Source organism: Vidua chalybeata, chromosome 10 (assembly GCF_026979565.1).
Source record: "Vidua chalybeata isolate OUT-0048 chromosome 10, bVidCha1 merged haplotype, whole genome shotgun sequence".
In the NCBI taxonomy this organism is placed as follows: Eukaryota; Metazoa; Chordata; class Aves; order Passeriformes; family Viduidae; genus Vidua; species Vidua chalybeata.
Genome location: NC_071539.1, coordinates 4,409,163 through 4,436,091, shown reverse-complemented (window position 1 = coordinate 4,436,091; position 26,929 = coordinate 4,409,163). Strand labels below are relative to the sequence as shown.

General features: G+C 47.8%; 3 protein-coding genes across 4 annotated transcripts; all 3 read left to right on the top strand.

The window, feature by feature from the left end:
- Positions 1-1,216: 1,216 nt before the first annotated feature.
- SLC2A2 (solute carrier family 2 member 2) lies at positions 1,217-14,929 on the top strand. The gene is made up of 11 exons (XM_053952287.1): positions 1,217-1,348; positions 2,000-2,095; positions 2,593-2,849; positions 3,363-3,487; positions 4,228-4,343; positions 4,886-5,048; positions 5,465-5,652; positions 6,517-6,621; positions 8,748-8,849; positions 9,267-9,470; positions 9,653-14,929. The coding sequence occupies exons 1-11, from the start codon at positions 1,334-1,336 to the stop codon at positions 9,842-9,844; spliced, it is 1,563 nt and encodes a 520-aa protein (XP_053808262.1). The 5' UTR covers positions 1,217-1,333; the 3' UTR covers positions 9,845-14,929.
- Positions 14,930-16,896: 1,967 nt separating this feature from the next.
- Positions 16,897-24,597, top strand: EIF5A2 (eukaryotic translation initiation factor 5A2). Its single transcript, XM_053952288.1, has 5 exons — positions 16,897-16,999; positions 17,225-17,425; positions 18,799-18,903; positions 20,410-20,541; positions 20,807-24,597. Exons 2-5 carry the CDS (start codon positions 17,261-17,263, stop codon positions 20,864-20,866), a joined length of 462 nt encoding a protein of 153 aa, XP_053808263.1. The 5' UTR covers positions 16,897-16,999; positions 17,225-17,260; the 3' UTR covers positions 20,867-24,597.
- Positions 24,598-24,825: 228 nt separating this feature from the next.
- RPL22L1 (ribosomal protein L22 like 1) lies at positions 24,826-26,929 on the top strand. 2 transcript variants are annotated; one of them, XM_053952290.1, is made up of 4 exons: positions 24,826-24,926; positions 25,190-25,282; positions 25,669-25,790; positions 26,676-26,929. In XM_053952290.1, the coding sequence occupies exons 1-4, from the start codon at positions 24,918-24,920 to the stop codon at positions 26,818-26,820; spliced, it is 369 nt and encodes a 122-aa protein (XP_053808265.1). In that variant the 5' UTR covers positions 24,826-24,917; the 3' UTR covers positions 26,821-26,929. The 2 variants fall into 2 exon arrangements, with proteins under 2 accessions (XP_053808265.1, XP_053808264.1); XM_053952289.1 differs by lacking the exon at positions 24,826-24,926 and having other exon boundaries at positions 25,079-25,282.

Genomic DNA, 26,929 nt, shown 5'->3' with positions numbered 1-26,929 from the left:
GCTTAATGTAATGAACTTTCCTCTTCCAGTTAAAGTTTTACTTTACTGGAGACCAGTGCAAAGATTAGTGGTCTTACACTCATCTTTGTTGTTTTTTCTCTTGCTCTTCTTCTGTAGAAAGTACATTTTGTGCCCATGTGAAGCCTGGCTGACCGAGAGCATCATCCAATGAGTGCTGTAGCTTGGCTGCCGGACCCATCAGGGGCTGATCTGGAAGATAACGACTTAAATCAGCATTAATCACCTTCCCGGCTGACTCAGACTTTGGCACGGTCTGCTGCCGCTAAGGATGCCACTGTCCCCCCCACCCTGGCCCTGCAGCTCCTCTCTCCTCTCTCTGACCACGTCAAGGACAGCAAATCCCAAGCCTGAGCAAGACCAGCTCAGACCAGCCTGTGCAGATGTGCAAAGTTCGTGAAAGCCGAGTGAGCTAACGCAAAAATATTTGGCAGCATCAGTAGTATTCGGCAGCATTGGCAGCATTTCCCAGAATCCACAATATTTGGATACCAGCCACAGCCATCAGCTGGTAGTGCTGAAAATCTCACTGTTCACACCACTGTAGGATTTTTAATGAAAGCCTCTTCTACTGTAACATTCTGGTAATTTTGTTGTGTTCTATGTCCACATACACACACAGCTATCTCCTCTGATAGGTGTGTGCTGGCATTAGAGCTGCCTGCTGAGGGGGCTCTGTGCATGCAGGTGTCTGTGTATGGCCACCTGTATACATCTGTGTTTATATGTGGCTCTGTATGTGATATACACACCTGAATATGTTTTAAAGCAGGTGCTAAGTGCTATTTAAATAAAACTCTTAGTCATTTTCTAGCTGCTTTGCTACATGTGCTGGAGAGGTTTCTTCTCCCCGATTCACCAAGAGGATTGTGATGTGACATGCATCATGCACAGACACTGAGGTGGGTGTTGAGCATCTTGAAACAGGCTCAAGCCCCTGGCATGTCACATTCCCAACTGTTCAGCTGAGGGACAGCCCCAAACCAGCCCTGCAGCTGGATCATTTGAATTTTCCAGATCCACTCTATGTCTTTGCAGGTCTCTCATTGTTTCGTGTGTGTCCCAAACACGGGGATTGGTGGTGCCTGCTTTGAGCTGAGCGGTGGCCAAATAATGCGTGGAAGACTTGGGTTTCTCATTAACTCCAGAGTTGATATAGTCCCATCTCTCCAAGCACCAGCCCGTTTTCCTGCCTCCATCCCAGCTCTGCTGTCCCTCCTTCCCTGCCCGAGCCCTCACCTTGCTCTGCAGCCCAGGACAGTGACTGTTCCCAGAAGGAGAGTGGAGGAGCTGCGGGGTGGATGAGAAAAGGAAAATGCAGACAGAGAAGGTAATCATGGCTCGCTGGTATTCCTGCACTAGACTTTATAGTGAAATTACTAGAATTTCTGCAGGACCCCAGCACTGGGCAATCCCTTGCCAAAACCGAAACAAACCAAAACAAAAAATCCCCTCCACTAATTAACTGTGCACAGGGGAAAAGGGGAAAAGGATCAAGGGGCTCTTTTTATTTTTAAGAGCTCTGTTGGCTCATTGGATAACTTTAACTGTGATGGAAGGAAGAAATGCTTTAAACAGCACTGCTGAAAAACACCCTTTTGGTGTTTTTTTCCCAGCTGTTGTGCTCCAGGGATGGGGATGGGGAACAACACCCTGCTGCTTCTTGCACTGCTCTTCTGGGCAGAACTTTGGCTCCCACGAGCTCCAGGGCCAGGATGGGCAGTGGAGCAGGGAGAGCTGGACTGTCATTGTGGAGCAACACCACTCTGCCCTGGGGGCCTGATCTTGCCTGTGCCCATGGGCTTTCCTTCTCCTTTGGAGCAAGCCAACCACCTGTGCTGCTGCAGCAGCATCCCTGGATGCCTCTGTCCCAGCCAACTGGGCAGCAGAGTCCCCTGGGATAGGGGTGGGATGCAGCCCTCCCCCAGTTTTGGCACTGCTAGGACAGTATGATGAGGTTGTTCTTTGCTTCCTGCCCCAGCACCTCACAGGAACATTGGTCCTCTCTGTCTTCACTGCGGTGTTGGGCTTCTTCCAGTATGGCTACAGCCTGGGGGTCATCAACGCCCCCCAGAAGGTAAGTTGAGCCGCTCAAGCTGTGCACGGCCAAGGAACAGGGCAGCCAGGGCCAGTTTGTCCCTTGCAGAAGCCCTCAGGAGGACTCTGTCCCTTCCCAGGCAGTTTCTCCCACAGAACAAAGCCCTCACAACAGGGCAGAGGGGTAAGAACACAGCCAGGACCCTCCATTGGCACTTTCCCAGGGAAAGGAGTGGGGTTCTGCTGTCCCCACTGCAACGTGGTCTCTGTACTGAAGCCAAGGGACTGCACCCCTCCACCAAATCCAAACAGCACGCTCAGCCCAGCCCCGGGAGGGGGAATGCTTTGTGCCTGCCATCGTGGTCCCTGCCCGCTGGGGTCTGGGTGTTGTGGAGCTGGGGGAACCCAAGATTTTACCCCTGCAGAGCCTGCAATGTAAATCTTTTTCTGAGGCAGAATAAAATCCAAAATCCAAAACAGGGGTTGGGGTGGTTATAGATCTGAGCTGACGGTGTTTTTCTCCTTTACCTGTCACAGGTGATAGAAGCACACTACGGGCGCGTGCTGGGCATTGTCTCCCCGGACAGATACACCACCAATGCCTCCGGGGAGGAAGGCACGTTCCCCCAGGCTGGCACAGAGGGCACATTCCCACCCCAGACTGACATCAGCGAGGACCTCACTACCTCCCCACACATCCTCACCATGTACTGGTCCCTGTCCGTGTCCGTGTTCGCCATCGGTGGCATGGTCTCCTCCTTCACCGTGGGCTGGATCGGCGACCGGCTCGGGAGGTGAGAGGCTCGTGTGTGCTCTGACTCTGTGCCACAGCCCAAACCCTTCCCACTGAACCATTTCTTCCCTCTAGAAATACAATTTGTGTTATTTTCAGCAATTTAGGAAAAAAAGGAAAAATAACCCTCCCAGCTTCCAAAATACTGTTTCAACCATCACAGAGATTGGGCTTTTTAAAATCCTGTTACAAATCAGACATTTTATTGCAACTCGAGTATTTCAGACAGCAGCTGATGAGCAGCCTTGATTAAGTTCTGGATTCCCCCCTTTCTTTCCATGGCAAAAGGAAGAGGAGGACATCTGCATGGTATTTGCACAGGATGTAAAGTACCATTTATAATATCATTTTAACTACTTTGATTGTACCCTGGTCCCTGTATTTTGCAGTGCCTGCTATCATTGTTTTTCCCCTGTAGTACTGATTAAGTGACTTCACAGTTCCTCTTGTGCGTTGCAATGGCTGCTTTGGCTGAGTGAGGTGCCAGAGGAGCTGTGCTGCTGCTGCCTTGCAGAGTGAAAGCCATGCTGGTGGTGAACATCCTCTCCATCGCTGGGAACCTTCTCATGGGGCTGGCAAAATTTGGGCCATCCCACATCCTCATCATCTCCGGGAGAGCAGTCACGGGGCTGTACTGCGGTGAGTCCAGGCTGGGTCAGCCACCGAAAGCAGCTCCTTGGTAGTGTGTCCAGGGCTGCAGTTCAGAGTTTCCCATATTTTTTAAATCCTTTTTTTAGTTCAGAAGGGCTTTCACAGGTGGGAATTTCCCTCTTCTCCCTATGTCTGCCCTTCTTGATCTAGGATCTTTCCCAGAAGTGTTTGGGTTGGCTCTATTATATCTTCATTTTACACATCCTGAAAGGAGCAGGTCCCTCTGTATTTCAAGGATGGATCTTGCTGGTGGCTGCTGTAAGAGCACATCACTAGCCAGGCTGGTTAACAGATTCCCTAGACAGAGAGCACAGGACCACTGTGCACAAAGAGGATATAGCCAGCAAATAATTGGGAATTACATTAGAATTAGTTTGGAAATAACAGCTCTTTATACTGGCATGTAAATACAATACTCCACTCTGAGGTTTCAAGGCAAGTTTTAAAAAGGCTCTTTGCCTTGTGATAACTTCTCCCAGCAGATAATCCCTGCTCTGTGCTCTGATGTGTGTTGTTCAAGTAAAAAGGCTTCTCAGTTTGGGGCTCTCAATGCAGGGACATCCCAGCACCTTTCCAAGGTGCAGGTGGTTCCCAGCCAGGCATGAGGGGCTTGGTGGGGTGTGGGGTGCAGCACACAGGCTCCATCCTCCTTTCCCGTTTGGGAAGTGGTTTCTGCTGGTTGCTGAGCAGTGTCTGGAAGAGGTGACACCCACGTGTGCTCGGTGCAGGGCTCTCCTCCGGACTCGTGCCCATGTATGTCAGCGAGGTCTCTCCCACGGCCCTTCGAGGAGCGCTGGGGACGCTGCACCAGCTCGCAATCGTCACGGGTATCCTCTTCAGCCAGGTAAGCAGGAAAACACACACATCCAGAGAGGGTGTTTCAGAGAATAGGAAGACCATAGTGATATACTGGGCTATTGTTCACCATTCCACCCCAAAACTGAAGGAGTGTGTGAAACAATCTGTTTTAATGGGGTTAAACCCCTGCCGTCAGTAAGAGGTGTCTTAACAAAGACAACTTCTCAAGAAATAGAAAACACTTCTGCAAACAATTTCTCCTGTCCCTGAAGAATATTTTTCAGCATCTCATCAGTGCCAGGCTGGATCCTAAGCATGAGACCCCTGATAATCAGGTTCTCAAAAATGGCTTCATTAGGGAAGTAGGGAGCCCAAAGCCCCCATCAGCATTGCCCACCATGGCACAAGTCCCAGCTACACAACAGGTGGGCACATAAATGTACAGAAAACAAACACATCCAGAAATAAAGAGTTGGTATTTGCTTCTAGTTTTCCCCCAGCTTGTCACTTCAAAACATCATAGTGGTCAATTGCTTTCTCTTCTTAGGGTGCAAAATGATCCATTCAAATATGCCTCAATTATTCCAGATCCTTGGACTAGACTTTCTTCTGGGCAATGACGAGATGTGGCCCCTGCTCCTTGGTCTGTCTGGCGTGGCTGCCCTGCTGCAGTTCTTCCTGCTCTTACTGTGCCCTGAGAGCCCCCGATATCTTTACATCAAACTGGGGAAGGTGGAGGAAGCTAAAAAAAGTAAGATATTCTGGGCTTGCCTAGAGTTGCTTTTATACTTTGCATAATGCAAAACAGAGAAGGAAAAGCCTGGCTGAGGACTCACATGTGACTCCATCTCATGCTCTGAGCTGCTGAGATACAAACTAGATCTGGATCAAAAACTATTGAGACATTTGCATGGGACCAAGCAGCACTGCTGAGGGATGAGGCTTGAGAGTGATCTCAGGGCTGTTGCAGAGCTGATGTGCTGCTGCCCCTGACTAAGCAGATGCATCCTGGATCCTTGGATGTGCCATAGGAACCCTCAGAGCAAGAGGACGCATCTGTCCATGTGGTTGGCTTACCTTGAGTTTTGCCTAAAGAGATTCTTGTCCCTATATATACAACTTACCTACCACTGAGAATAAAATGTCAATCTTTTTTTTTTCCCTAAGATTTGAAAAGGCTTAGAGGAAATTGTGATCCAATGAAAGAGATTGAAGAGATGGAAAAGGAAAAGCAAGAAGCTGCTAGTGAAAAGAAAGTCTCCATAAGACAGCTTTTCACCTCTTCCAAGTACAGGCAAGCTGTCATTGTGGCGCTGATGGTGCAAATATCCCAGCAGTTCTCTGGAATCAATGCGGTGAGTCTCCCCAAAATGTTTGTCTCTCAAGAGATCCATGCTGAGCATGAAAAGGCAGCTCTGGCTCCATCCAAGCCATGCAAGGATGGAAGAAGGCTTTCCCATGGCTGCAGTGGGCTCCTGGGTCCCTGCCAAGCTGGCTGTAGGAGGGCAGGAGGGGAGAAGGGTGGGAGGGAGTCCAGCACAAAACCAGCTGGCACAGCAGGCCCATGCTGAGCCCTCCCATGACCCTCCCTTACCCAGGTTTGTCAGCAGTTTGCTCTCTTTAATTCATCCCAGAATCACTATTTTCTGGCTGGTTTTAGCTAAACAACTTTTGTATCATCTCCTGGAATACCAGAAATCACCATTTGACACCCAGAAGCATTAAGGAGCACACAGGGATGCCCAGCCTACCTGTCTCCAGGTCATGCCCACCCCACCCACCAGCCACCCTTTACCTCCTGCCCTTAACTTTCACCAGAAAGGCATCACCTTATTCTTGGAGAGAAGAAAGAAATAGGAGTCATTGCAATGAGACTATTTTAAAATTAACATAAAACTCGGCCATACTAAGATATTTGTCTTGAGTGCTCAGTGCTGGTGATCTGGATTTTAAGATTAAACATAGACTACACAGAAGAAAACAGATTTAATATGCAAATGCAGTAGCTCAAGAGGGGAATTTCAACAGGATTTTTAACTCCCTCAGGCTCCTATGAAATTTTCAGCTTTAATTATTATAACAAGCCGTTAAAAGTTGAAAAATTAATCATAATTAAATTACACCACATCTCAGCCAAGCAAGTGCAACTCTTCCCTCATAAGAACAAAAAGTTTCAACAGCCCTGTTGCCTAATCCTTCATCCTGATGTATTCTGATAGATCTTTTACTACTCCACAAATATTTTCGAGAGAGCTGGGGTTGACCAACCAGTTTATGCAACCATCGGTGTTGGAGTGGTGAACACGATCTTCACTGTTATCTCTGTAAGTAAATACTTCTGCCCCCTGGACTATAAAGACACATAAGGTACAGTGTGGTTTTGAAACATGATTTTATCCTGGAGCTGGGATTTGCAATGTTGCAGGACTGACCCTGATCACCTAACAGGGAAAAATCATTTCCTGGGCAAGTTTAATTTGAAAATTCAAGCCCTGACATAGAGCATGTGGCTATTGATCAGCACTGCTAAATGCCTCGTGAGTGGAAACTGCACCACTGTGTTCAGAGCAGCTCTGAAAACTCTGCATTTCCCCCAAAAAGAAAAGTTGCCCTCGAGACTGCAATTCTGCAGGTCCTATTTCCCCAGGGAGCTGGCAGGGGATGGGGGCTCTGATAGGGAAGTCACCAGCTCCTGGTCTGCTCTTACTTGTTATCTTTCAAACTGTTTTCTGTATGTACATAGCACCTGCACAAGTGATCTACAAAGGCTATTCCACAGTAATAAAAGTAATCCAGCACCTATCCTCATCCTATCTATGCGGGGCTCTACAGCAATAAAAGGGTGGTTCTGTTTCCACAGACCTTCCCTTCATTTGTCTCTCTCCTGAGAGGATTAACACAATTCCTATCAGCTGGCAATTAGTTTTATAAAGTGGCCATTAATATAAGATCAGGAAATGCCAGGCCTATTTCCCTCATATCTCTCTCAAGATTTAGGGAGTAAAGAACTTTCACCAACATGATGCAGGACTGGCTGCAAGGCAGAAATACACAGCTCCAAGAGATTTGGGACAAGGAGACAATTTTCAACTGAGAGAGAGGAGGATTTGATTAGGTATTAGAAAGAAATTCTTATCTGTGAGGGTGGTGAGGCACTGACAAGGTTTCTTAGAGAGGCTGTGGATGCCCCATCCCTGAACTGTCCAAGACCAGGCTTGGTCTTGTGGAAGGTGTCCCTGCCTATGACAGGGGGTTGAAATTGGATGATTTTTAAGGTCCCTTCCAACCTAAACCGTTCATACTCCAGTATGTGTGAGAGAGGACATCTTGGAGTAAACCTGCCTTAGAGAAAGTCCATCATAGGCCACATGAGGAGAAAATGTGGTTTATTGTGAAATGAGGCACAGAGGTGTGCAGCTGGAAGAAGCCTTTCTTCGGCAGGGAGGGTGTCCTGCAGTTCAATCTCCACCCCAAGGCTGTGGTACTTGCAGCCTTGGGCATTTGCTCTTTGCTTCTTTTGTCCATGAGCACTTAAAAATTACCTGCTTTTGTCAATAAATGACAGACCCCGATCAAAAGGCAGAAGTGCTGAGAGCTGGGTGGACCTTGGCAAGGGGAGAAGGGAGCAGAGACTCATCCTCTGCAACTTCACATGTCAGCACATGAACTGCCTCCAGCAAAAGACGGTCTCTGGGAAGTGTAAATCATGGCTGTAATGGCAGCAAAGGTGGAGCTGCTGGCCAGAGGTGTCCTTTCAAGCAGAGTGGGCAGCCTCAGAGACTGCTGTGTGGTTAGGCCAGGACAGCTGCACCATCCTCTGGAAGGACCTACAGCTCCCTGTCAGGTGAGGTGTCTGCTACAGACTTAGGTATCTGTCAGAAGCTGGGTGACATGGCTGGAGTCCACCAAGAGGAGCTGAGAAGGAGCAAACTAAGCTTTGTGACTACCAGCAAAGCAAAACGAGTCTGGGAGTGATTGGACAAAAAATCCTGACTGCAGCTACACAACTATCCCTGCCTTAGGACAGGCAAGGTGCAATGGCCCGTGACGTGACCTGAATTGCGCTAACATTTTGAAGCCTGATTTCAAATGAATGCAGACCTAGAAAGTTTTTAGTACCTGGAAGAAAAAAAATAAAAGGGAGAGAGAGAGAAAGTCCAGAGTCAGCAATTCATGTGTAGGAATGGTGGGAAGTCCTGAGAGCTTGGAAATGCATGGGCTCTGAGTGTGTGTGCCTTTGCCTTGCCCTTGGCAGGGTGACTGCTCAGTCAGGCTCCCCAGCAGCTGCCAGCAGAATTTCTGACACTTGGAAACCAGCACATAAATCTGTACCACTAGAGCTAAAAGAGCAAAAGAACAGTGTGGCAGTGGTAACAGGCTGGTTATGGCTATGGACCTGATCCTGAGAGTGGTGGTGCTGGACACTGAGCTCCTGCATGTGTTTCTACAGGTCTTTCTGGTGGAGAAGGCGGGCAGGAGATCCCTGTTCCTGGCAGGTTTGATGGGCATGTTAGTCAGCGCCGTGGCCATGACAGTTGGGCTTGTGCTCCTGGTAAGGATTTCTCTCCATTTTTTTTCTCCCTGGTTTGAAAACAAGAGAAGATCCCATCAAAGTCAGTCCAAAACATTGCTGCAAGCCCCTGTCAAGATTAAAAAGCAAATAAGGGGTGGCCTCCTTTGCTGAACACCCTGGTTATTAAAGGGTGCCATTCTGCATCATTTTGCTGAGCTGCAGGCAAGGAGAGGGCTCAAAGTAACAGCTGAGCTGATGGCTGTGAACTCCTCCAGGCAGCAATGCTGGTACCACATGCCCAGCCAACACCTGGCACAAGAGTTTAAAACCTTAATTATTCATGTCGAGTCCCCCTTTGTCTGAATAGAAAGAAATTTCTATAAAATAAGCCTAAATAAAGTAATTAGTGATAATTAATGAGAGTTACTTTGGGACTATAACACCAACCTCTTGCAGAGCCAGTTTGCCTGGATGAGCTATGTCAGCATGGTTGCAATCTTCCTCTTCGTCATCTTCTTCGAAGTGGGGCCTGGGCCCATCCCCTGGTTTATCGTAGCCGAACTGTTCAGCCAGGGCCCGCGCCCTGCCGCCATCGCTGTCGCCGGCTTCTGCAACTGGGCCTGCAACTTCATCGTGGGAATGTGTTTCCAGTACATAGCAGTAAGAAATCTCTTAAATCTCTTTGTCACACAAATAAAGGACTGGCACGATCCCATGTGAATGTGCCTCCCAGATTTCCATGCCCTAGTCTGGCTGGGCACCTCAACCAGCCGAGGTAGGAAGGGGAAGCCATCCCTGTGGCGCTGATGGTGGGTCTCCCCATTCTCACTTTCCCACTGCAGGATCTGTGTGGACCATACGTGTTTGCAATCTTTGCGGGTCTGCTCCTCATCTTCTTCCTGTTTGCGCACTTCAAAGTACCGGAGACGAAAGGAAAGTCCTTTGAGGAGATTGCAGCTGTGTTCCGCCGCAAGAAGCTCTCGGCCAAAGCCATGACTGAGCTGCAAGACCTGCGACGCAGCGAGGAGGCATAGACATCCCATGCACCCAGAAAGGAGGGACTGGGCATGCACCTCCTTCAGGCACCACGGGAAGAATGTTGGGCAAAAGTCTCATTTCACAAAAACCTTGCAGCTGGCAGACCAAGAAGACCCATCCATTGGATTTCTTCTGGCTGCTGCAGTTTACACCTCCCAGCCACCAGTGCTAACCTGGAATTTTCCTCTGAGACACTTGGGACAGCTGGGCTGCAGGACAGGGACAGAGAAAGGACAGGAGGAGTACGGTACATGTCCGTCTCAATGCCCTTCTGGAAGAGCCCAGTGGGACAGTGATCTTACCAGATGGCATTGAGCAGGGCTGTCTCTTAGCTGAAATGAAGGAAAGAGGGGCTGCTGATGCTGCAGCCTCATGTTTTCACTTTTTTATCCCCATCTCTCTGCTTCATTCTGGTGAGTGACCTGGTCCCTTTAAAATCCAACTGCTCGTGCAGTTGTGCCACCAGCACACAGTACTGATCACCCCAGGTGCTAAGGAAAACAGGTTGAGCAAACACCCCCTTACTCTTGCTTCTGCAGAGGAAGACGGTGGATCCCACCTGAACCGGCTGAGATGTACTTCTCTTGCTTTGCTATCTGTGCATTATGGAAATGCTGTCTTATCTCATAAGGATTTCTCAGTTGCAACAATTTTTTTGAGAATCTTAGAAACTGTGGCTGGGCTGATGGGCACTTTTCCTACATTTCAGCCAAACTATTTAGTTCTCTCTTTCCTCCCAGGAAGCCTCTCCTCTCCCCCTTCTCCCTGCTGCAGCACAAGGCACAGCACAACACTAACCACACAAAAGGCCTGGGCACCTCCTTCCCCATCTGCACCTTCCTTCCCTTCCTTTCATAGAGTGCTCAAGACCCACAGGCTCCAGGTCCAGCCAAGGGCTCAGGCTGCTCATAGAGCAACAATTAATAATAACCCAAAGAAGAAATGGGTATTGGAAGGTTAACTGGAAGGTGACACTTACCTAACTCCCATTTTGCATCACTTAGCATTTTGCTGGCTGGGTGTGCTTCAGCCAAGACAGTGTGCAAGCAGGAGGTCATGCCATTTCCACAGCCTTGTTTGTGCTCCTTTTGCTTCTTTATGAGACATTTTTATGTGGCAGAATCAAACTCCAAGGATTTTTCTTCCTTTTTTGGGGGCATATTTTGGAACCATCGTAAAAGCCTGCTCTCTGCTTAAGATTTCCATGTTCCTTGTTGTGATACCAGGTTAGTTTTTAGCAACTTTCTCAGGGTAGAAACCCATTATTTATTTAGAGGTGAAACACCAGCATTACTTGGTCACTGTGTGCTCACCATGGCTGTTGGTGAAGCAGTGGCCAAAATGTAACACAGGATTGAGCATAATGAAAGGCACAAAACAGATGGGCTGAGGAGGATCACATTGCTGCTATGGGTTTGGTTTTAGGGGAGGTTCATGCTCCTTTCTATGTGCCTGAACTTTTTTCCTGTGCAGACTTTACTGTCTTGGTATTAAGATCCTACAGCACACTCTGGTCACTTCCAAGTGATGGGAAGTGCAGCCACAAGGTCCACTGGCAGAAATGCCTGCCCCTGGTGTGTGCACTGGAGCAGTAAGATTGCACCACAGGCTTTGCTGGAGTGACTGCTGGGATTTAACTAGAGGAGAACTGGGTCAGCGCTGTCATGTGCTGCAGTGGTGGGTGACCCAGGTCTGACACGGGGCACACAGGGCTGCTGGGAACCAGATCCCAGGCTAGGGATGGGAAGAGAACAGCAGAGCTGGGGCACAGGTCTGTGTTGAGCTGTCCAGCTGCACACAGGTCCCCCCAGGCGAGGCCAACGGCCACGGCAGGCTCAGAACCACTCCACTGGCTATGTGTACTGTACGTTAAATATAATGCATTATCTGAATGTACAAAAAGGAGAAAAAAAGAGGATTCTTGCTATCAGCATTGTTATCTAGGTCTGTTAGATAAAAGATGAACAACATCTATGACATGGGATGGCTTGCGCTGCTGTTTTCCCCCCCTGCACATCTCAGACATACATCCAATGCCAGATGGGAGCTATTTCCCTAGCAGGACACATTTGCTCCACAGGTGGTAAAAGCTGTGCAAGCCCTCAGCTAAATCCCTTTGAAACAGGTGGTCCGGAGGTGAGACTTGGGGTTGGAGGTAGCCCTGGAGCTGGTGGCAGCTGGCTTTGGGCCGGGATGAACCCTGATGGGAGGGATGCCAGCGTCTGGCCCCAGCTGTCCACACTGCCCACTTCACCCCACTGTGAAGCACCTCTGCTTGCATGGTCCTGGTGCAGCCTAAAACCTGGTGCTGGGGCCTCTGTAGGCTTGAGAGGCAGGAGGAACATTTGGGGAGAAGTGAGGTTCAAAGCAGATTTGCCACTGCTCTGAGGGCCCAGTCAAGCTGGGTTCCCTGTGGTCATACAGGGGGTACAAATTTATTTCCTAAAATTCTGCTAAGCTTTGTCCTATTGTTTGGGGGGCATCAGTGACTCTGCCAGCAGCTCAGCAGTGAGGGGCCTTATTGATGAACATTGAGCAGTCAGTCCTGGCTTTCCTGTGTCACTGGTGAATGACAATAGAAAGCCCAGTTCAGTTACTGTAGTGCAACACATAAATCAGTTTAACAAAGCCCACAGTATTAACATTGCCCACAGCTACAACACTGAACTTCCCAGAAGAGCTGCCTGGGGGTTCAGAGGCACCTGTGGAAAATGGAGTGTCAGGCTATGTTTCCTTGCAGCAGCTGCCATGTGGAAGGTAAGGGAGTTTAATCCTTTCAGCCTGGGACAGAGTAAGGCATTGCTGGCCCTTTGTCCTCCCCATGGCTGCAGTGAAGGATCAAGCTGGGCTTTACTGTCACAAGAGCACTTTAACCATATGCCAGCACAGGATGGGGTCATTAGAGTTAGTTAAATCTGACGATATGTTTACTTTTGTCTCATCCCATCAGGCTGATAATTAGGACTGTACACTTTATCTGTCCTTGCTACATCCAAGTTCCAGTTAAAACTTGTTCTTGAGACACAGCTTGTTGAATCATTATTTTTATCTCTCGCCTTTACAGTTTTACTAAGTTGCTAATCATTAAGAAAATTTAAAAGACCAAGTCAAACTTATTAGCTAAATGGTCGTTGCATTTTAGTAACATGCTAAATATGTTCTCATACCATGCCTGGCTAATAATGCAATATAATTAATAATCCCTGAGAAAGCATCTTGTCAGCAAGAGCTTTGACAGTGTTTTCCTAATGTGCTGAGACAACAGCCATTAGGACTTTTCTGTTGTGCCAACGGTATCTAGTCTCCCACTCTCTAGGTTTAATTTTAAAATTAGTTTGACTTCCCTAATTCAATAAACTTAGGACATTTGGCCCCATTAACGCTCTCCACACTAATTTATCACAGGTTTTTCTGCCTCATTTCAACTTGTTTTTCATCACTGAGAAGCACTACCCTCTATCTCTGGAGTCAAACAGCTGATAATGATGAAGCTGACCCAAGTACTACTTATGCAGGGACAAAGTCTTTGAGGTATGATGAATTTTCTGAGGTGTTCAATGTCCTTATCTTTCACCGGAAATCTATGGGAGCTGAGGAATTTCAAGGTAGGATATCAGGTCGGGATCCAGCAGAATGTGTAAGCATCAGATTAAATTTAAGGTAACCGAGTGTGTTCAAGTATTTCATGAAATCCTGAAGCAACACTGGCAAATTTCACCCAGAGGCACAGCCTGAGTAGCTGTGCTGAAAGGGAAGGAGTCTCCTCCCCAGCACTGGGGCAATAAATCCTGGCTGCAGATCAGCAGTCCTTAAATTTTACAGGCTGTAGATACAACTGCAGACCCGAGGCTTGGGGAGTGTCCTGCGTTTTGCCTCCCTGCACTCTGTTCAGGAGAGTGGTTCTGTGACTCTGATAAACTTCAGGACCCCGCAGGTCAGGGTGGAATATCACTGCTCCAGCACTGCTGCAGCCCCAGGAGGAGGGAACAGCTGGAGTTACTTTGTGCTTTCCTTCTTCCGCGTGGGGAAGTTACAATTACAGTGGTTCCTGCTAGTTCACAGTGTCACCGCACTGTCACCGCTTGCCTCTGATCCCCTGAGTGTGCCCAGGGTGATTCCCTGGGCATTCCAACATGGGCTCGGCACAGGAAGCAGCTGGTGAACGGCAGGACTAAAGCAGTGCCCGGAGCAGAGTGGGTGCCTGTGGCAAGGTCACTACAGAGGGTCCCTGGCCCCATTCCTGCGACACAGACACACTGTTCCTAGGAGCTCTGAGGGCCCGCTGAGCGTGGCACTGTCCTGTGGAGGGGGATCACTGATCCACAGCTTCTCTCAGGTCCTCCTGCTCAAGGCTGTGCCCACAAGCCAGCGTGAAGCCTCACCCCAACAGTGAGGACACGGTGGGATCCCAGGAAAGTCATCTCAGCAGCTGAAACAGAGACACTGCTCAGGTTGGAACAGGGCTGTTTACACCACTCCGCTCATGACCTGGTATTTCTAATCGTGTGACCTGACCCCACAGCCCAGGGGTGTAAACACCACCTCCTGCCTCTCATGGGCCGGCTGGAAACAGGTGAGATGTTTCTGGAAACAAGGTGGGATGTTTACCCCAGCACTGGCTGAAATGCATATTCTCAAGGCTGGGCTTTGATGAGGCGCTTTAGGGCATCAGACACTTCTCCAGGACATAACTGAGAACAGACGCAACTCACTAAGTTTAAATCTTCCTAAAGTTTTCTAGTCCCTCTTCACTTCTTAAAGACACAGATAGGAGAAGAAAAATGTGTTAACATTCTGACCCTACTTGAGAGAAAAGGTGTGTGATCCAGTTGTGCAGTACTGGAAAAAAAAACACCTTTAAATGTGAAAGGACAAGGTATTTTATTTACAAATATGTTTTGAATCAAATTGCTGTTCTTGTATAGAAAAGTGGGATAATCACATTAATATTATCAAGAACTGCACTTTAGAAAATTAATGTTGATCTAGACAAAGGAATGATGCCTGCAGGCAATAACTGATGGATTGGATTTCCAATGTTTTTTATTGAATCCCAAATAAAGGCTGTCTTGGAATATTTATTTTGGATCTGAAAAAATAAATATCCTCTACAGCACTCTTCAGTAAAAAGACTTGATTTAGCCCAGAAGATCTCTCAAGTAATTCAAAATGAATCTGTTAATTGTGGAAAACCAGCCAAATTTATCAACTGATACTTGAGGAAAAAAAAAAATGTCATCAGTAGTGCTTAGCCCCAGGCTGCTGCAGTTTGGGTTCAGAACAGTTGGTCGTTTTCTCACAAAGTGTTTTTTTAGAAGATAAAAAGCCCTAGAGCATGTGCAACTGGTCGCACACTTGCAGGTAAACAAACACACACTGCACATGTTAAAAGACTTACCAGGATGCCCCAGATTCTGCTTATCAACCGAGACAGCAGCAAAACGGGCAGGATAAAGGGTATCATCTCCAGAGCAGGCTGGGTGAGGCAGCATCCAGGGAAAGCCCAAGTAAAGGAGAGAGAGGATGAGTGGCCCCATGTAAATGAGAGCCAAACGTAACCCCTTGGCTGTACAACTTGGAGCGTGTAACCAAGAGCAGGACCACAGGCAAACAAATCACAAAAATTAACACAGATTAAATAAAACATCTCATGGTGACCCATTTAAAAATGTGATGTTAAAAGTGACTTGTGTAGCTACCCCATTAGAGCACAGATGACAAAGTCAGGGTCTCAGGGCAAAAAAAATGTAGGACAGCCTGTGCTGGTGATGGCTGAGGCAGGTGCTGCCACTGCTGCCACTGAATTCCTGCATTTTGCTGGTTTTGTTGTATTTGTAGGCGATCTGCAGGGCACCCTACAGAGCCGGGGCTCATCTGCCAGCAGCTCACAGGAAAGCTCCTGGTGAATTTGTTCAAACAGCTCGAAGTATTATGACATCTGATTAGAAGAGATTTAGTAAAAACAGTCCTTTGGCCTCAGGACCCCCTGACCAGGCTTCCATGGCCACAGACCTCTCCTGAGGCAGCGCAGGGAATGGCTGATGGACAGGATGAGGGCTGGGTCATAGTTTAGAATACTTTGGATTGGAAAATCTCTTTAAAGAATAGCTATTCCAAACCCCTACCATGAGTGCAGACATCTTTCACTAGATCAGATTGCTCTAAACCCCATCCACTCTGGCCTGGAACACTTCCAAGGATGGGATATCCACAGTTTTTCTGAATACGGTTTTTCCAAACCTTCCCTCTTTTCAGCTTGGAACCATTGGCTCTTGTCCTGTCACTATAGGCCCTGGTAAAAAGTTTCTATCTTACACGTAATCCTCCTTTATACATGGAAAAACTGCAACAAAGTCTCCCTGGAACCTTCTCTTCTCCAGGCTGAACAACCCCAACTCTTTCTTTACAGAGCATCATCTTCATGGTCCTCCCCTGGATCTGCTCCAACAGATCCATTTGTTTCTTATGGTGGGGACCGCAGAGCTGGCCACAGTATTCCAGTACTAATAATTCCACCATTACTAGAATATCAAACAGAAGCCCTCGGTAAGGATCTCAGCTATCTCCGTCCCTTTAGGCTGATTATAATGCTTTCAAAACGCTCCTTTCTGATTAAGTGGGGGCACGCGAGGCAGACAAAGGAGTTCCGTGTGCACAGTCACACACGGCTCACACGGCTTTGGGGACATTTTGGGGACACACATTCCCCCCCCCCACCACGTTCCTCTAACTCCCACCGCCGCACCCGCGCAGCCCTCAGCCGCCCAAGATGGCGGCGCGGCGCGCGGGCCGCGAGGAGGCGGCGGCGCGCGGCGCCGCCTGGCGGCGGACGAGCGGCGCCACTGGGGCGCCCTGAGGGGGCGTGGCCAGCGCGCGCGAGTGGGCGGGCGCGGGAAGCGCCGCCGGCACGTGGTTCGGGGGAGAGGGGCCGGAAGGCCACGCCCTCCCCCCCTCCCCGCGGAATCGCCGCGGGCCAATCAGCGGCGGCGGAAGTGGCGGGGCGGGGCCGGACCGTGCGCGCGCTGCCCGCGCCGCCCCTTCCCGCCGGCCGCCGCAGTGGTGTCGGGCGCGAGTGCGCCGCGCCCGCCGCTCCCGCCCCGCTCCCCCGGGACCGCCGCGACCCCCGGCACCCCCCCGATCCTCCTCGCAAGGTAACGGGGGCCGCGGGGACGGGAAGGGAGGGGGGGGGCGAAGCAGGCCCGGGGGCGGGAGGCCGGGGGCCCGCGGCACGTGGCGGGTCCCGCCCGCCGCGCACGTGTGCGGGGCGGGGGAGCCCGGCCCGCGCTCCCCGCGGTGCGTGGTTGGGTCCGTGTCCGTCCCCCTCTCCCCTTCCCGCCGCCGGCGCTCCGAGCCGACCCTCTCTCGTTGTCGCGCAGCCCCCCCCCGCCGCCAGTCCTCCCCCTCGCACCGCCATGGCCGACGAGCTCGACTTCACCACGGGCGATGCCGGCGCCTCCTCCACCTACCCCATGCAGTGCTCGGCGCTGCGCAAGAACGGCTTCGTGGTGCTCAAGGGGCGCCCCTGCAAGATCGTGGAGATGTCCACCTCCAAGACGGGCAAGCACGGCCACGCCAAGGTGAGCGCTGCCGGCCCGGCTGCCGCGCAGCCCGCAGTGTGCGCTCCTGCGGCTCCCGGCCGGCCGACAGGGAAGGGTGTAGCGTTTCATTTGGCTCTGTGTCCCGCCTTTGCCTTTCTCGCTGCGGCGTCTCATCACTCCTGAGCTGGCTCAAGGGGTTTCAGTCCTAAAGCAGGAAGGATTGAGGATTGGGGAAGGGGGGGGGGTGGGTTGGTTTTTTCTCCCAACTTTAACTCGTTAACGCTTAAAAAAAAAAAAAAAAGTTTTAACGTTCTTAGTGACATCATCAGTTTCTGTAGTGGGGGTAGAGCGAGTTCTGGAAGGGGGGCTGATGAAATCACTAGGGCGTGGTTGGGTTGTGCTGTCGCTACCCACCAGAGCACTTCTGTGTCTGCCCGTGCCGGCAGACTTTCATTATTGCAGTGTTAGAGCAGGAGTGCCCGTGCTGTGTTACATAATCCTGAGCTCGGCGGACACGCGTTACTCTGTGGGCCTGCTGTGGCCCTGTTCTGCCGCCTTTGCCTCGCAGCTTCTTTCCTTGTTCCAGCACTGAGAGAGGAGTGCCCGTGTCCCAGCAGGGCCGTCCTCAGCCGCTCTCTGGGGCTGCAGCCCTGCTGCCCAAGCAGTGGGCTCATGCAGCTGTCCAGAGCTTGGAGCAAGGCTGAAATCCGCCTTCATTCATTCATTCAGCCACACTTTAGAGTGGGTGTATCAAAGTTTAGAGACAGATCTGTTACAAGCACCGAGAGATTCGTAAGTTTCCACAACCTTGTGTGATATGTGTAGGGGAGTAGGGTATTTGGGTTTGTCCAAGCTAGAGTTGACCAAGCTCCTCCTAGTCTTCCCCTTTTATTTATGGCTTGTTTTAATAGACAGATCCACATTTCTTGAATACAGAAACAGCTGTCAGAGGGAAAGGACGTGAAAAGAGCTGGTTGAACTGGTCATCTAAGCTCTAGCTTCAGCAAGCAGTGCAGCTGGCATAAAGGGAGGTGGGAGCTGTTGTGATCTCTGTGCATGACCACCCATTTTCCCTTAACTGCTTGTTTCTTAGAACAGCTAGATCTTAAAATAAACACGTTCTTAACCACTGTGAACTCTTAGCTTGCTGCTGTAAATGTACAGAAGGCAGTGGAAGATAACAGTGGCTGGTCTTGCTCTCATGTAGGGTTTCTGTAGTGTGCTGTGGAAGGGAGCGAGAGGCCCTCTCTCGATGTGAGGGATGTTTTCATACCACAAGCAAAGGGTTGAGGCACAATCTGGGATTGCACATGATCTCATAGGAAACTGAGTGGAACCAGCAATACTTACAGCAATAACATCTTGCTTGTCTAGGAACAACAGTAACTGAAGCTATTTTTCTACTCTTACAGGTCCATTTGGTTGGTATTGATATCTTCACTGGTAAAAAATATGAAGATATTTGCCCATCAACTCATAACATGGATGTCCCAAATATCAAGAGGAATGATTACCAGGTGAGTTAAGAGTCACAGGAGGCTTTATACTCTTAGTACCACACACAAACTCTCGTCATCCCCAAATTTGCCTCTCAGTAAAGTACTGTTGTCAGAATTAATGGGCCTTGCCTGTCTAGACATGACATAGGTGAACTCATGGCATTTATTGAATTGCTAAAACTGTTGAAACTCACTGATGAAGAGAGAGCTCCTTAGTGTATAAACAACCTCAGGTCAGAGTAGTAGTCTTTAAGCATGACAGTTAATAGACATAATTCATACCATGCTTTTTCTGGCTATTGTTATAAGGCCACTTCTGGATTCTTTGTGGTACTGGGATCCTTTTGAATATGGAGAGAGGTTTTCCCTGCTAATAAGTTAATATTATTTAAAGGAGAATCAAGATCTCACATAACTAAATTTGAATCAAAGTATAAATTGTCATTTATAGTTTAACTCTTACATGGGGTAGATGAATCCCCAAAACAGTCCTAAATGGCATCTGATGTGAATTTTAACTTGCCAGAGTTTCTGCTCCTTATGGGGAAAGTGACTTTAGGTGATACCAAATAGTTTTGAAGTTCCTGAACTCTGCACTGAAATACATGTATGAAGGGAGCAACTTCTGTAAAGCCTTCTGTGATATGGTTGGTGAGCTCTTAAAAGCACAGTTCAGCTTGAGTTGTAAAACATTTGCTGTGTTCTCATTGCATTGGGGATAGTTCTGGTCAGGAGCTGACACATCCCCATAATCTGGAAAGCTGCAATTGCTTGACAAAGGCCAAATTCAGTGTTTTAGCAAACAGTCTTCAGTGTCTTCAGGATAGCTGATGCTGTTGGAATAAAGTGTGACCAGCCTCTCTTAGGGTTCAGACCTTCCAAGAAATTCTTAGTGTTATCTTGGTGGTCGTTCTGTATTGTTCTGGGAGTCTAATTTTTTGGATTTACTGTTACGTGTTCCAAATTCCCCAACCTTCTCTGTCAAAATAGCCAGGCTTTTTGGTTAGGCTGAAAACAGCATTATAAAAGTGGTCCAGGGCTTGGTGCATGTTCCCTAATTTATTAGCGTTTAAGGTAAATGATAGTATTTCACTGTAGAGATGGAGGTAGAGAAGTGTATAGTTACACTGTTGTGTGTTTTGTACACTTTATACAAGCAGTGCTGTTGAGTGAATGCCATTCCAGTTATTGTTTCTAATTCAGTGATGAAGAAAGCTGAACCACTGACCTGGAAGCAGTACATTTCCTAAATCACACAGATGGGGTTTCTAGTGTCTCACCTACTAGGAAGTAACCAGCAGAATTCTGTTGGTTCTTGATAGCAGAATGCCTTTTGCTACAGTTGCCCTAACTCTCAGCCCACTGAACTTGTGTTATAAATGGATTTAAGTAAGGTTTTTAACTGTTACAGAGTACTAAAGAATTATTGTAACAGGTGGAGTTCACCACCTTCTGCTTACATTAAGCTGGTGCCTGCTGGTGACTGCTGATGTTAAACTTCTGAAAATGAACCTCTCTTTGCAGCTGATAGGCATTCAGGATGGGTATCTCTCCCTGCTGACAGAAAGTGGTGAAGTTCGTGAGGATCTAAAGTTGCCAGAAGGGGATCTTGGCAAAGAAATAGAAGGAAAATTCAATGCCAATGAAGATGTGCAGGTAAGCAGGGAGGGCAGACAAGAACTGTTGTGGTTAATCCCACTTGATGATACAGTGAAGAAGTCTTACTCTGATATTGACCACTTGGGTCTATTTGTGAAGGGTGGGCTTGAGGGGTGGGGATTGGTCCTTTGAGATGCAGGAGGACATTTGGACTGGAGCACTCAAAGGAGATGGGATAGATATGAAAATGTGAAAGTTTGTAACTTCTAGGAGCACTTCCCTTGGCCTGGGCTAGAGCTCACCTCTGTGTCTTCTCTTCCAGATATCTGTCATAAGTGCAATGAATGAAGAATGTGCTGTAGCCATAAAGCCTTGCAAGTAAAGAAGATCGCCAGGCTCGGGCAACTGCTCAGGTCTGGACAAACCACAGATCTATAAATTTGGTCCTTATTGTCACCAAAGCTCTGGCCTTCACAAGCAACCTCATTTCCTTTTTGAATTGTTAAAAAGCAGTGCTGGATTCTGGATTAGTGTTGCAGGCTAACTGGCAGTTTTCAAAATCACTGAGATTTTAATTCCTTAATTGTAACTATTTTAACATTCCTGTGGGTTTCAGCTATGGATCTAAGAAACCAATCAGGTGTTACTAGTGGATATATTTTTATTTGCTTGAGCAAAACAGTGTTTGTCTGTATGAACAGACAAAATACAGTATTCAGGGGCTTTTAGATAAGCTGGTAGGTATCTAGGATTATAAAGTGACCTAGAGCACAAATAGTATTTTTCTTGACATCTTTAGGTAGAACTGACAATAAAAGTAGCTTTTTTTTTTCCTTTTTTTAAAGCTTAAGTACTTTGTGGATTGGGACTCTTGCAGAACTGTAGGTGCCAATCACAACTTTTAGACCAAGAAACTCAAGTGATCAGAAATGCCAGCTGGCTTGACCAAGCCCCAGTGGCCATGTGCAACTAAACTGTATTACCTCTGTTTTCTTCTTTGCCAACTTGTTGGCTTATTGTAACGATAAAATGGTTTAAAAAAAAAAAAGCCTACCTGTGGTTTAGGCAGGCCATTGGAATATTGAGTAGATAAGACATAGATAGGTCAAGGGGACACAAAGGTGAGAATGGATGTTAAAGCTATAGACTTTCACTCGAGGCCTTTGTCAGACTTGAAAAATAAAATAGAAAAATGCAGTTCAATTGCTTTCCTTTATTATATTTATCTTAAACTATAAAAGGGTGACAAACTCCATGGGAATCTGTTGCAGTGCTTCCAGCTTTAGGTTTTAACCTTCAGGTTCAGACCATATTTTTGTAGCACAGGGACCACACGTTTTTCATAAAGTGGGACAAACTGTAGCATTGAGCCTAAACTAAATGCATGTGATTCTCTTTTTTTTTTTTTTTTAATAAAACTATTGTATTTTTAAAACATAAACTTGACAGACGATACCGAACAACCATGGCTTCACTATAAAAGTAAATAACTTGCTACCTAGTTGGGGAATCTGGCTCCTGTCCTGGGGAGTTCTGAGTCATAGCAACATGCATGCATGCCTCTATTTAGTAGCTTAACAAGGCTTCACAGCAATAGTTACGGAAGGATAACTAGCCTGCTCCTGTCTAAGGTGTTCAACTTGAATTCCAAAACTTGGTGACTCTTCATGAGTGGGGAAACTTCCTTAGTCCATGGCTCAGGCCTCTCTTCACAGCTGATAAATTGTTTCATGAACTTGCCTTAATGCTCAGTGGCTGATGGAGGACAGCACGCACAATTCACACTACTTGGCAGCCAGGGTTGGACTCTATGCTGCTCTTAACTGCTTAAAATGTTTTCAGCTTCATAGTTTGTACTCTCTAGTCCCCAGGGGGCTCGTGGCAACTGTCCTGAGCTGCCCTTGGCCACACTGGGGCAGGGCTTAGCAAACCTTGGAGGTGTAAGGCAGGTGTAAAGCATGTGTTGTCCACAGACTTCCCACACCAGGGAGAGCAGTACCAGTGAAGGTAAAGACAGCAATAAATACACTCTGGTAATAAAGCACAGCTACCTGGGACATCTGACAGAGGTAGGACCTGCCACATGCTCTTGCCTAGCACAAAACATGTTGCAGGTGAGCTCTATAAATAGCACCTTGACTGAAATGCCAAAGCTGCTTTTAAAAGAAGCTCTAGATTGAAATGCTTCCAGAACTGAAGTGGATGAGGAATAGTTCAGGCTGGTCTGCACTGTGCTCCCTTCTGCCTCTCCATCCATCTGGTACCTGGAAGTGAGGCTTTGTTGGCTTTGGAGGTGACTGTAACCATTGCTGATGATGCTGAGCTGTGTGGTGTCACATGGGAGGTCACAGGTTGCTATGTCAAACTAATACAAGTTCTAGCACCATATTACAAATACTTCCAGTATGCTTGAGAACTACAAGACTTGAATTTGTCCTTGCTCTGGTAGTGCTTTAGTCTATTTTCAGGTTCCTGTCTGTCCTCTAAAACCTTGTTGGAAGACAGGTTCTTGATGTCCCTGGCCCACAATCTGAGCAGCTACTCGGACTAAGCTCTGGGACCAGGGCTGGCTTAAGCCCTGTTCTGCAAGTGGAGTCCTGGCCTGACTGGAGTTTTCAGGTACTACAGCAATCTGAAGAGAGAGGTTTCATCACCTCCAGCTTGCTGGAAGAGCCCTCCTCGGGCTCTTTCAGATGTCCTTCTATTGCAACCTTCAGTTCTGCAAGATTTAAATGATTAAGTACTTCATTATAGGTTTGTTCTTATATACTTAGTTGTCTTTGTGAAGCACTTCAGACACCGTGGAAGTGCAGAGCATCATGCATGAAGTTTCCCATAGGTACCATAAGCATGTCTTAAAGCATAATCTCCAAGTTTCAGTAAGGTTAAAAGTTGCTTCTAAATGAAAACATGTATTTGAAGCATTTTTTTTTTTCCAAAGTAAGACGCTTCAGTTTCCTGTCAGAATCGTTGCAACAAACTTTGTGAGCAGTAGTCCATAGAGATGTGTATTTTTAATATCCATAACCAAGTGCTTAGGGAAGTTCTCCTTTCATAGCTTTACTTTAAAACAGATCTTACTGGTGTATTTGTTCTGTATTACTGTCTTAACACTTAAATTGTGTCAAAACCATAAACTTCTTATAGCTGATGGCAATTGCTTAGAGTAAAGCCTGTGAACACAGGGAGGTGGTGAGAGGTATTTCCACTCCAAATAATGCAGTTTTTTATGGCTCCTGTTCATTGAGTTTCTCTTACTACTTCACACAATTGGAAAGACTGCAGTGTTTCCTGCCTCAAATGTTGGCAAGTAATACTTTTGAGAATTCAATAGATCCTTCTAATTTTTGCTTATAATGGTGGTTTTTCAACTGGGCTCTTGCTGATTGAGCCATGTTCTCAGGGCTGGTTTTTTTTAAGCTGAAGTTCATTGTTTCTCTTGCAGGTTTTTCTAATCCGAAGTGTACCCAGAAACGGTGCACTGTCTGTAGTTTCACAATACAGATAATTTTACATAATCTGTAAAGAAGTCAAGTCTGTTGACAGTTCTAACTCTTATGGTTACTGCAGGTCAGTCTCACAGAATTCAAAATTCAATAAATCCCACTAATTTTTTTTTTTTTTTTTCGGTTGAGTAATTAGAACATAGTTTGTTACAGTAGAACTAAACTTCAGGCTATAAAGAGACCTCGTTCAGGATATTTCGAGTATCCTCTGGGAATGTTACTGAAGGTGTGGATCCTGGGGGGCTCGGCACGAGGTGGTCGGAGGCTCTCCAGCACCTGCACTGTGGCCCTGCAGTATTTGGCATCCGAGGGTGACTTGGGTTTGCTGAACTCCGAGGAAATGTTTGCTGTGCTTTGCTGTATCGCAGAACCCCTTTTGTCCTGTGCTGTGTGTTGTAAGCAAGCCTGGCCGCTGCTGCTGCTCCCGGAGCCCTCGTGGGACAAACCCGACCCTGTAACCGGCCCCAGCCGGGCGCGGCGGCAGCTCCGGTGTCTGTTTGGGAAGCTCTGTTACTGTTCTCAACACCATGGAAACGATCAGGGGAAAGATTTGTACGTGTGTGTGCGTGTGTTTTGCTCCAGAAACAATAAAGGTGTCAGTGCTGTGGGGAGATGGTGCTGGTTACCGTGATGGGAGCGCGGTGGGGCTGCCAGGGGGCTTTCGCAGCCACTTCCAGGGGCGGGGGACGGGCGGTTGCGGTTGGTGTGGGAGGCAGAGGAAGGCGTGCGGCCGCGTCCCCTCCCGCGGGAGCAACGCCGGGCAATGCCACACGGGCTTTCCTTCACGCGAGCCGCCATCTTGCCGGCAGCGCCGGCGCTTCCCGGCGTGCTCCGCGCGACGCCGCAGTGACGTCACCACCGCGGGTATAAAAGCGCGGCGTGGGAGCGAGCACTTCCTTTCTGCGGGAGCGGCGCGGCGGGAGCGCCATGGCGCCGGTGAGGGCGGGAGGAAGGCGGCAGCGGGGCCGGCCGGGGGAGCCGTGGGGCGGGTGAGGAGCCGGCGGCCGCCCGGTGCCAGCGGGGCTTTCCCGAGAGGGTTTCGTGTGGGAGGCGGCCGGGCCGGCTCGGCTCGGCTCGGCTGCAGTGAGCCGCGCTGGCCGGGGGGTGGCGCTCCTGCTGCCGCGCGTGTTCCCCCCCGCGGGTCGGGAAGTTTCTTACGGCGCGGTTTGTTAATGGTGAGGGACTCTTTGGCGTTTCAGCAAAAGGACCGAAAATCCAAAAAGTCAACCTGGAAGTTTTGCCTTGACCTGACCCATCCTGTGGAAGATGGAATCTTTGATTCCGGGAATTTTGTAAGTCGTGGTTTCGCTCATACTTGTGACGCATAGTATAATAAATGCCTTAGTGCAGTAACTGAGTTCCAGTTGAAAAGCTGCATTCTAAATGAGTTACATCATCTGCTGTTCTTTAAACTACGGCTATTAAAAAAAAAACCGGTTTTATAGCATGCTTCATACTTGTCCGTGAATAGAACTGTTTTAAATTAATTTCTGCTTTAGCACAGGGGTGATTTTTTTTTTTATAATTATGTGCTGTAAGATATTTCTGCATTCTAAATGTTTCTGTCAGGACATAAGTAAATGGTGGTTTTTAATGTTGCTTCCTGACTAGGGTCCCTTCCCTAGTTCATACCTAGGGTGCCATTCCCTAGTGTTCTATTTCTTTACTGTTGAAACAGGAGCAGTTCCTAAAGGAGAAGGTTAAGGTCAATGGGAAAACTGGAAACTTGGGCAACACCGTTCACATTGAACGTCTGAAGAACAAGATCACAGTGACGTCTGAGAAGCAGTTTTCTAAAAGGTTGGCACGGGTGTCATTCTGTTACGTTTGTGGGGTTTGAACTGTGGGGTGTTGAACATTAAACTCGAGTGATTTGGCTTGGAAGAGATCCTTACAATCATCAAGTCCAGCCATGAATCTGACACTGCTAAATTTGCCACTAATCCATGTCCCGTAAATGCAAATTAATATTCAGCTCTTGCCTGCAAAATGAATTCTAATGAGTGTACTTCTGATACTTGGAGAGGTGTTAGCTTTAACCTTCATAGCACTTGTAAATATTAGTGAAACGTGTAATTGAAACAGATTTATTATATCAGATATTTAAAAGTCGCTTTTTAAAACTCAAGGCTTGATTGCTAATTAATGTTGACTTAAGCATATTAATAGACATACTTTATACAGATCCTTAGCAGTGTATCAGTGGAGGATGGACCTTTAAAATAACACTGAATTAATATAGTGGGTGGCTGTTTGATTATTTAATTGGTTGTACTATAACAAATGTGTGCATGATGTGGGTTGTTGCAAACAAGCCCTTCAAGCCTTAAACTGTTCAGTTTGCTTGGACAAACAAGAGCTGAGTGCACTGATGGGAGGTACAGATCCTTCCCTTTGTTTGCTGATACAGGTGCAGCAGAATCTGTTGTGTTAGACTAAGGTTTAGAACCAGTTACCAGAGCTTTCTGATTACTGGCATTTTACTGTGGAGACAAATGAATAATAAATTCGTACATATCTGTAGTGAAAATGTGCTTTTATTGCCTGTTATATGTGAAATTTTTCTATTTCTGGGTATAATTACTGTGGTACTGCCCTGCTCAAGACAGTGTCTTGGGTAGAGCGCAGACAGCATCAGGGGGTGTCCAGTGAGAAGGCTTCTAAGGTGAAATTCCTGCTTTTCAGGTACCTGAAATACCTCACCAAGAAGTACCTCAAGAAGAACAACCTGCGGGACTGGCTGCGCGTCGTCGCGTCCGACAAGGAGACGTACGAGCTGCGCTACTTCCAGATCAGCCAGGATGAGGAGGGCTCAGAGTCCGAGGAGTGACCCAGCCTTGGCTTCGTGCTCAGTGCAGAGTACAAAAGACTAGAACATCTATTTATAAGAACACTTTAACTTATTGGTGAATAAAGATTTTGTACCCTGTTGGACAGAG

Coding starts and splice junctions, on each gene's coding strand:
- RPL22L1 (XM_053952289.1), top strand. CDS start 25,163: ATGGTGAGGGACTCTTTGGCGTTTCAGCAAAAGGACCGAAAATCCAAA. Junction 25,283..25,668: donor TCTTTGATTCCGGGAATTTT/GTAAGTCGTGGT, acceptor CTGTTGAAACAG/GAGCAGTTCCTAAAGGAGAA. Junction 25,791..26,675: donor GAGAAGCAGTTTTCTAAAAG/GTTGGCACGGGT, acceptor CCTGCTTTTCAG/GTACCTGAAATACCTCACCA.
- SLC2A2 (XM_053952287.1), top strand. Junction 6,622..8,747: donor CGATCTTCACTGTTATCTCT/GTAAGTAAATAC, acceptor GTGTTTCTACAG/GTCTTTCTGGTGGAGAAGGC. Junction 9,471..9,652: donor TGTGTTTCCAGTACATAGCA/GTAAGAAATCTC, acceptor TTCCCACTGCAG/GATCTGTGTGGACCATACGT.
- EIF5A2 (XM_053952288.1), top strand. CDS start 17,261: ATGGCCGACGAGCTCGACTTCACCACGGGCGATGCCGGCGCCTCCTCC. Junction 17,426..18,798: donor GCAAGCACGGCCACGCCAAG/GTGAGCGCTGCC, acceptor CTACTCTTACAG/GTCCATTTGGTTGGTATTGA. Junction 20,542..20,806: donor ATGCCAATGAAGATGTGCAG/GTAAGCAGGGAG, acceptor CTTCTCTTCCAG/ATATCTGTCATAAGTGCAAT.